General features: G+C 46.7%; 1 protein-coding gene across 1 annotated transcript; it reads right to left on the bottom strand.

The window, feature by feature from the left end:
• Nucleotides 1–8,771: 8,771 nt before the first annotated feature.
• LOC127228481 (28 kDa heat- and acid-stable phosphoprotein-like) lies at nt 8,772–9,593 on the bottom strand. Its single transcript, XM_051193241.1, has one exon. It carries the CDS (start codon nt 9,555–9,557, stop codon nt 8,775–8,777), a length of 783 nt encoding a protein of 260 aa, XP_051049198.1. The 5' UTR covers nt 9,558–9,593; the 3' UTR covers nt 8,772–8,774.
• Between the last annotated feature and the right edge of the window lie 556 nt (nt 9,594–10,149).

Raw genomic sequence — 10,149 nt, 5'->3', positions numbered from 1 at the left:
CCTTGGTGGAACTTCACAAAGTCAGTTTTCAACACTTAGGTTTGCAGAACCATAAATTAGGGCCCATGCAACAGCCAGGAAGGAGCATGGAATGAACTTTGAACCTTGTTTTTAGAGCTGGGATTCAAATCAGGCTCAACTTGAAGGGCATCGTGCACGGTGTCATAATTCCAAATTAGCACTGAAGGAAGAGCAGGCAGGGAGATGGATGCTTCTGCATCCAAAGTAAACCACACTGATTGGCCCAGCTGAGAAGAATAGGGGGTTTTATCTCCTCTTTACAGCAAACAGCCCATTAATAGAGGAGCGTTTACTGTCACTTCCTGAGGAATAAAGACATTAAAGATGCTTGATACTTAAAATTATGTTTACGTTGTCTGTGAAAATGTGATAAGTACACCCCATAAAAACAGCAGAGAACTCGCCTTCTGCTAAGTTGCAAATTCAGAGCTTCATCTGGAAGGAGCCCCTCCTGTGTCATCAAGATGTGTTTCCTGGGAGATGGCCCCAGCCAGTCAGTAGAGCTGGCATCTCTGGCAGAGGCACTGGGGCCACTGTCCCAGTGATGCGTGGCTGGCTGCTGTCCATGTCAGAGGGCTCCCTGTCTTCTGTTTTGCCTCCCTCACTAGCAGGTGTCCTGGTCAACCAAACAGACAAGGAGTCTAGCCTTGTCCTTATGCTGCCAGCTGCAGCCTAATTACTGGGTCTAATTTGGTAACAGGCAAGTGCAAATTGATGCCAGCCAGCGACAAGGGTCAGGAAGGAGGCACTGATGGTAGCTGGAGAGCACAAGCTGGAGGTGGCTTTGCCATCTGTATGCAGATTTGCTGATGTAGATGAGTCAGAGGGAGAGAAGGGACCTTGGTGTGTCTCCTCTGAGTCTCCTTCAAGTCTCCAGTGATCAAAATGCAAATAGCTATAAACAACGAGGTAGAAGTACACCCCCAACCCCCACACTTTCCTGCTGCTGGAGCCAAGACTGTGCAAGAGGTTCCTCCTGTCAGCAAGAATAGAGGCATCAGGAAGCCTATATTCAGTGTTTAGCTAGAGAGAAAGAGCACTCCTGGCTGTCACTGGAAGGGGTACACAGACTAAGATACAGCTCCTGGGCACAGGCTCTGTAAACTAACCACACCTACCTGGATTCCCATTGTTCACTCACTTTTTCATTCACATGAAGACTGGCCAAGCTTTTCTTTAGAGTGATGAAGTTGACACAACAGCTCCCCTCCAGACCCTGTATTTGATAGTTCCCCCTTAAGTGGGGGCTGTCAAATCAAGAAAGAAAATGCGGTGTGGTCTGGGAAGCTGGGGAGGACACAGCATCCTGTCTGAGTGCTGAGGGAGAAACATTTGGGGTGCCCATTTGCATAAGATTGGGGTTAAAGCACACCATAATTTACCAGTAACATACTGCCTTGCATGTTCCTGTCTGCCCCTATTCCCATACTGCATGGATAGAGAGGGAATTCATGCCTCGCTTAGAAGTACTTGAAGCTGCTTGTGGACCTTGGCCTTTCTCTGAGATCTGGTAAGCATATGTTTGCTGAGATGCTACCCCATGATCCTAGCTGGAGCAGAGGTTGCACGGTGCTGCTGAGAAGTCACTGAAAGTCTGGTGGCTTTGAAGTCTCCAGTGGGGATTCACCGACTTCTGGGGAACAGCAAAGCCTCAGGGAAGGCAGGGGCTGTCATTGAGATGGGGGGGGCATGCCTGCACCACCTCCCCGTGTGTCTCTGTCTCTTCTTTTGGAAACAGGTGTATTATGCATCACCTCCTCACCTATGAGCTCTGAGCTGCTGAAACACAGCAGCTAGCCTAGAACAACTGTTCACTGAGACTTGCAACTTTGGATCCCAGCTCTTACCGTCCCCTGATGGTACAGGCACAGTCACTGATGGACTGTAAGCACTGGGGTAGGAGGCAGAGAAAGGAAGCATCACTTCTCTCCTCCCTCTGCCCTTCCTCTCAACTCTGCAATCTTTATCTGGTTCTAGAACACTGAGAAGGTGAGGTCCAAGGAGAAAGGAGTGGGGTGAAGCACTCACAAGCAGCCCAGGGGAACCCGCCAATGTCTGACCTGGCCGCTTGCCTCTAGGACGCAGATAGGCATGTCCGAGATCCAGGGCCAGTGCAAAGTCAGGATAACTATGTGGGCTATATTTCCCTCTGGTGTCTTATTCTTTGTAAGGCCACTAGGGTGTGACTTATTGATCTTTTCCTTGAATTAATCTTTACAAAGACAATATTTAAATAAAAATCCTAAATGTACAATGACAAGTGATAAAGCTAATTGAGCATAATAAGAAGGCCTTTTATTAGCCACTGAGACGGTCAGGGTAACTTCTCAGATAGGAAAATAATGAAAGATCAATACTACTGGTGGACAGAACCCAATGTGACTATATAAATCAAGGGGACTTCCTGAAAGGAGGGTATTTTACACTTGTGAGGTGAATTAATCTAAGTGTCAATAAGGAAAACAATTATAAAATGGAAGCTAGCCAGCCCATCCCTCAGGAGAGGTGTGCTTACAGGCTTCCTTTTCCCGCCAGATACAAGTATCTCCTCGTGGACATCCTAGCCAGGGCCTGGGATATTGCAGTAACAAACCAAATTGTTATATATGATCAGGAAACTCATTCCCCCCTCCCCAGTCTTAGTCATTGTCTCTAACAAACAGCATATGGGAAGTTAAAAATCCCTGTGGTTTCCCATGTAAATGGCTGATAATTAGTGCTCACTTAGAGATTTCAAAGATGCTTCAAGTGGTAATTATTCGAGATCTGGGCTACTTGACATGTGGTCATGTGTTATTCTAATGATTTATAGTTTACTAGCACTTTATTAGCACTTACGTTGTATTAATATTCTAAGTATGAATGTCATCAAGTATATGCAAATCCTAATTTGTAATGTGCAGAAAGAAAAACACTGCCCAAGAGGCTCAGTAATGACCCAGATGTGGCATGCAGGCTTGGTGATACACTGTGGGCAGTGGGAACTACCACACTCCATGTCTGAAAAGTCAGGCATGAAACGGATGGCCAGAGGAGGGAACAGTTGGTACACTCCCAGGATGATCTTGAAGGGGGCAGCAGGGAGCCGGAGCCACCTACCTTAGATTGTCAGATACTGCTCCTGTTTCCAAGGGAGGGACATTTCTTGAGACTTTGGAAAGTCTATAATGTCATACCTGGTGGAACTTACTCAATGGCACTTGATCAGACAATGGTTGCCAGGTAGGACACTCTTCAAGATGGGATCCTGGGATTAACCTAATAAAAGCAAGTATTGCCTGGGTGTACCTCTCTGCTCAGCCTTTTCTAATTTCTTTACTTGACTTTGAGAGACCCATTAAGGGCAGGAAAGCATGGCCTGGAAAAGAAAAAAAAAAAAAAAAACCACTTCTGATAGCAGTAGCCTGTGGCTGCTCAGTGCCCAGGTTCTCTTGTTCTGGTGATAAAAATACCTTAACAAAAGTAACTTAAAGAAGAAAGGGTTTAAAAAAAAAAAAGAAAGAAAGGGTTTATTTTGGCTCAGAGGTGGAGGTTACAGTATAGCATGGTTGGGAGGTCAGAACAACAGGAGGCCTGAAGAAACTAATCACATTGTATCCAGATAAGAAGTGGCCTGATGAATGCATTCTGTTGTTCAACTCTTTTCCACTTCCATAGGTCTCAGATGGAGAACCTAGTTACCTAGAAAGAGCAGGTCTGCTCCTGTCAGTTCACTCAGTTAAGACAACCCTCACCACCTAAGTGACTCTAGAGTTGACAATTAACACTAACCACTACACTGTCTGAAAGTGCGTGCAATTTCGAAAACACAAGGGCTCACACTCCTAGCTGTCCTGTGCAAGCACAGGTATAGTTGCTGCTGATATGTCACTCACTCATGGGGGTCAGCTTATTGAAGGAGAGCACAGGCACAGGAGCAGATTCACAGTCACTGCATGTGAAGAGGGCCTGCTTCCAAGCCCGACAAAACAAGGACACACTACCCTTTACCCCACCCCAACAACAAAACAGCACCCATCCTTAGAGGACTGATGGTCCTCTTCATCCCTCAGCGTGCCCCTGGATTCTCACTCTACCTCTGCCCTGTTGAGCTGTCATTATCTTACATCAAACTTTCTATCAAATGTTAAGGCTGCTACCAGACGTTTTAAAGTGGACAGTTTATCAAAGTTGGGCAAAGAGAGTTATAAAAACAGCCACTGTATCTTCATGTACTGGAAAACGGTGACATTTGAAAATTGCGCGTTTTCTGTGAAAGCTCTTCGGAGCTGGTGTGTTTTCTGATGGTGTAGAGTGCTGCAGAGCTCATATTTTAGTCAGATGAGAGCAGGCGACTTGCTTTCCCCCTCATTATTACCCCTACCAAACATTTATTGCACTCAGTGAGGCTCCTCATTGTCCCTGCCGTGGAAAATGAACAGAAAGTCATACTGTCCTTTTATGGGGACTGAATCCATCAGTGTGGACAAGAGTGCAGCTGACCTTGTTCCTTAGATGCCAAGAGGCTCACTGCCTCCTCCTGCCTTCTCTCATGCACACTGCTCATCAGTACTATGGAAGACTTCGAGAAGAGGCTGGGGACACCTTGGAGGTGTAGGGGCATCAAGGTGGAGGAGCAGATGAAGGCAGTTCCCTTGGCCATCCTGACTCACAGGCCTCATAGATGAGAGGTCTATGGAAAGAATGCTCATGCGTAGTAAGGAAACTATTTTTAATGCTACAGCTGTATTATCAGTATGGACCTTGTGCCTTCCCTCTCCGGTCTGCAGAAACTGCAGGCTCATGCATGTACCTGGTCTTGCCATTTATAAGTAATTATGCAGTCTTCTCCAGAGAAATGAATGTTTCTGTAATTAAAATCATTGCATGTAATATGTGGACTTTTGTTTTTTAATTTTGAGAAAGGTTCTAACTATATATATTTTACAGGTGTGTACCATGATTGAAACTTTAAGCATATTGAAAGGAAGGAAAAAGCTGCCAGGGACCTGGCTGGGTCTTCTCATTAGTAACAGCCTGATTGATCTCCAGAACATTCCAGAAGTTCCCAGCCCACTTTCTGAGTAGAATATGGAAGGACTTCTTTCAAATGCAAGATATACTTGTATTTGTTTTACCCTGAAGTCACTGTCACATCAGGGGGATGAGAAATGCTTCTGAGGCACACACTGGGACCAGAGCCAATTGTTATGTTGTTCTATCCACAACAAATGCCAAATGGACTAGTGCAAAAGCTGGTGCAGACCCATCTGAGAGAAGTGTTCTACAGGGTAACTAGGCAGAAGGAACCATTGTCCAAGTTGAAGTAAGAGTTTCTCTTCCTATTGGGGGATAGGCAGTTAATAGAAAAGCAGCTTCCTCTCCATTTGTAAGGAATAGGTTTTTCCCACCGGTCTGGACCCACTGTGGCGGCAGCCCCAAATAACACATAGAGACTCTGTATTTGATATAATGCTGTTGGCCAGCCAGTTACTAGTTTCTTATTTGCTAGATCTGTCTTAACCCATTTCTATTAAACTAAGTATTTCCATGTGGTCTCATCTTACCAGAGGGGCTGGCGTTGTGCTCTCCACGGTCTCTACATGCTGACTCCTCCTTATTACTTCCTCTCTCCTCCTTGTCTCCTAGTCCCACCTATCTTGTTTTCCTATTGGCCAACAGTGCTTTATCATTAACCAGTATGAGAAACATATTTACAGAATGACATCTCCCATCATCCATCCTTGTGGCTTACTTCAGCCCTGTACTGTCAAAGTTACCAGGGTCAAATAATCATTTATTTGATGACAGTGACAGATAGCACCAAGCCATGAGAGTCTCTGTTCACTCTGGATTCCTGGTGGAGCAGGGCATTCCATCTCCTCTTCCAAACCAGGGATCTATTGTCTCTGCCAGGGCCAAGCTGCCATAAGTGCAAGCCAGAGAGGAAGAGTATGTCTGCCGACCTCGGGAGTGGAATGCATGAAATCCATCTGGCCCATGCATATTGAATGTTCTCTGATTTTTCTTTTCAGACAGCATTAGAAGTAGCGGCCTTGTGACTGTAGCTGGCTAAAGCATGGAATGTGTGCTCTGTGAAGCCACAGAGTCAAGTTTGGTCTGGAGAGGGAAGTAGGATTCCTGGACCCATTAGACAGGCAAATGAGGACAGAGTGGTTTCCTTCTTTCCATGCACAGGTGCAGTTCACGCGTGGCAGGTTTTGCAAAGCCTGTGCACCTGCTCCCAGTGCACTGAACCTCCCTCCCAAGGGTAGCTTTTTCAGTGTCTTCAGGAGGGGAAGTGCACGGAAGACTTCACACCTGGGGGCAATCTAGCTTTGTGGCTGCACTCAACTCAGACATTTAGCATAGTTTACACTCATGTTTACTTCTATAAAAAACTTCACTTTTTCTCCAGGACATGCACTTTCTCCTGAGAGCACAGTGAAGTACTCAGGAAGACCTCCTTCACACCAGAGGTGCTGTGTGGAGTCCATAGAGGACAGGGCTTTGCCTCCTGTTGTTTTTATGAGAATGCCAGAACACTGAGGGGTTGGAGCTTGAGAGGAAGTGAGGCAGCAAAGCTGTGCACGTGGCTCCAGCACTTTGCTGGGTTCAGGCTCAGCTCCTTTGTGGTTACTGTCAGCTTTCCTCAGACTGACTGCAGGTATGGCTCATGGTGGTGAGAAAGAGCATGAGGCCAGAGGCCAGCTGATGTCCTGGGATGATCATCTGTACTCTTGTTTTCTTGTAGCAGTTCAGTCTTCCAGAAATGTCCCAACCTCTCCTTTGTTTAACCTGCAGGCCTGGCTGGAGGGGCAGGAACCATGATTTGCCTTTGGTAAGCATGCAGAGATGCTGAGCTGGGGAGTGCCGGAGGGAGACTTAGCCACTGCTTCTAGGTCACTACTTACCCATTCCCTTCCTCAGGTGGCTTGGTGAACCGTGTCCTGGTTAGCCAGCCAGTAGAACCTGCCACTGTGGCTCTGTCCACTCAGAACATCCCCAAAAGAAATCTCCCATAGACCCTGCTATGTAGGAATCTGGAATGTAGCTATATCAGTGTGCTCTGAACAGGACCATGTCATGCTGAGCCTAAAATGCAACCCCAATGCCCAATTTATTAAGAGAATTGCCCAGATGACTGAATCAGCACCAATACAAACCTTAAAGCTATGGAGGAGGATGGTGTAGCTGTCTCCATTGGCCTAGAAAGGCAGCCTCCACCTGCTGTTAGTACTTCAGGGGAAACCAGGCATGGTAGGGTGCACTTGCAAACTTGGTATTCAGGAAGCAGAGCCAGGAGAACTGAAGTTCCAGGCCAGCCTGGCCTTCAGAACCATTTAAACATATGAATTTTATTTTATTATTGTTATGTGTGTGGGTTTTCTTTGCAGGTATGTATGTATGTCTGTGCATTCCGTGCATGTCTGGTACCTGTGGAGGTCAAAAGAGGCTGCCATGTCATTTGGAACTGGAGTTATAAGCAGTTGTGAGCTGCCAGTTGAACCTTGGGAGCAGACAGTGCTCATAGCTGTGGATCTATCTCATCCTGTCTTAAACACACACACATACACACACACACATACACATCACACGTACACACATGCACACACACATACACACATACCCCCCCACTCTCTCTCCAAAATCAATTGAATAACATGTCTCTGAAATCTTAATATTATAATTTAAGATCTCCATTGGGAAGACATTTTTAGGCTGGTCTCGGTGTGAGGGAGCAACCTAGTTTACTCCTTATTCTATAATGGAGTGGGTGGAATTATCCAATAAGTACTCATTGAATCGAATCAAAGGATACCCAAGCATCACTACCCAGCTTCTATGCTCTGAATACAATTTGAAAAAATTATCCAGTCAACAGATTTTTATAAAAAAATCCACACATCACGCGAGCCCTTTACAATTCCAAAGTAGCGCAGTCAGCAAACACTGAAGCGCTCACAAGAGTGGGAACACTGAGTGTTTTCCCTCTCTGACTCCTTCTCAGTCTCCTCATTGACTGATCTCAGGCAGGAGGTTGTTCTAGTCCCTCTTGGTGGGAGGGGCGTTGGCAGTAGGTGCATCAGCCCAGTGGAGCTTGGAGAGAGGGACAGATGGTCTCACGTGTACAGTGAGATTGTAGTTTGGGCTGGAAGGGGCTGAGAGCCTGTGACAAAGCAGGGGTTGTTCTGAACAAAAACTCTCATGCATGCCTGGCCCACGGGGGTTGGACCATGATTACTATTCTTTTTAACAGGCCAAACATAATTTTTGCAATTCATAAATAGTGACAGGAAAATAAATGATTACATGTTTCCACTTTTCTGGACAAATTCTGTAATTTTTTTTATGATAATGTCGTTTAATCTGCCAAATATACAAGTTGAATTTGAGGAACATGTCTTGTCTGGGTGGTGCACAGTAACCAGAGGTTTCTTGAAATGATCAATGGGTAGGGTTAAAAATGGCCACTAACCCTGACCCAGTGGATGGGAAGGGGGCAGAAGTCAGAGGTGAGGCCTCATTGGACGGAACTGGCCAGGCACAAACCTTGGACCCTTAGGAGCACAGGCTTCCCAACAGCCCCACTGAGTGAGCACCCAGACAGCAGTCTGGGCTGGCTGTCATCAACTCCCACAGCAGCTGCCTGCTGACACTACCCACCACCCCCAACGTGCAATCTACTGGACACATGGAATCTCTACCCCACTTACCAGGCACCCCCCCCCACCTCCAACTAGGGTTCCAAATTCTAAAAACAACAGAAACATTCAAATGGCTATGTATGAAATGCTGTCCTGCAATCTTTCTGTCTCAAAGATAGCAGCTGCCCCTCCCCCAGCCCCCCCACAACCCCTGAACGATTTCTGTGCCAAGATGAAGAGGCCCCAGGCTATAGGGGCTCCTGGCCATGAGGGGCTGCTGCAGAGGCGCCAGGGCACAGGGTGGGTGAGACACGGTAGAGGTCCTGGTGGCACGGCCCAGTTCCCTGGCATCTCCCACAGGCCAGCTAACTTATTCAGGGAGAGTGACTGCATTCGTTTTCCTGACAAAGTTGCGTCATCTTTTGCTTTCCTCTCCTCTTCTTTCTTTCTTGCTGCCTCCTCCCGCTGTTTCCGGATGATTGCCAGCCAGGCAAGATCAGCCTTGGCCTGCTCTGTCTTCCCAGCCAAGTGCATCTTCATGTAGCGCTCTTTTGCTTTCTGCTTCTCGATTTCTTCTCGTTCTCTCCTTGAAAGCTCCTTTGGCCCATCCAGATCCAGTTGTGTGACCTTCTTCGTTGTCTGTGCCACCCGGTTGGGATTCTCAATGTCAATGAGCCCTTCCACACCTTTTCGCTTTTGCTGGTAGTCATCATCTTCATCTTCACTCTCATCTGAGTCTAGAGACTTCTCCTTTTTGGGGTCACCTGAAGCCCCATCTCCACCTTCTTCTTGTTCATCTTCTTCGTTGGCCTTCTGCTTCTCAGCCTGCAGCTGGGCATCAGTCTCCTCTGGGCTTGTATACTGCCTCACCCGGCCTTTGTGGCTTTTCTTTCTACCTCCTTTAGGCATCGCGGCTCCGGCGGCTGCAGTGGCGGCTGCGCCTCGAACCGAAATTCTGTAATTTTTTTTGAGAGTTTTTTTTTCTCTTTATGGAGACAATATGTCTAGAAGTATACTGCTCTCATCTCTGTAGGAACATAAGCCATTGTGATGTAAACAGGCTTGTACCTTCTTTGTTTATTTGTTTTTGTTTTTGAGGAAATCTAGGAAAATGTGCAGACTCACTCTGTCTAGAGGTGGAGGGAAGCTATGGTTATCATAACAACAATCCTACTGGATGTGGTCCCACGATGAAGAGTCTCTCATGTGTCCAGCTAACCTGCAGAAGCCTTTGGTGGTGGGGGGATGCTCAGGCCTATATTGTTCTCCAGGCATAGGTTACACATTTGAACTGCTAATGGTATTTGAAAAGCGACAGCTGTTTAGCTGCAAAGCAAGCTAGCGTGTTGGGGAAAAAGGAAATAGATGTGTCTGCAAAGCCTTGACCCACAGACAGCCCCAAGCCCAGTACTGTGCAGGGAAATAGGAGATGTTTAAGGAATGGCAAGTGGCAGCTTTTGAAAGATGAAGGTAGAACATGGGGTCTTTTTGGGTACCTACT

This window comes from Phodopus roborovskii, unplaced genomic scaffold, assembly GCF_943737965.1.
Source record: "Phodopus roborovskii unplaced genomic scaffold, PHOROB, whole genome shotgun sequence".
Lineage (NCBI taxonomy): Eukaryota > Metazoa > Chordata > Mammalia > Rodentia > Cricetidae > Phodopus > Phodopus roborovskii.
The sequence above is the reverse complement of the archived record's forward strand: the minus strand, read 5'-3'. Positions and strand labels throughout refer to the sequence as shown.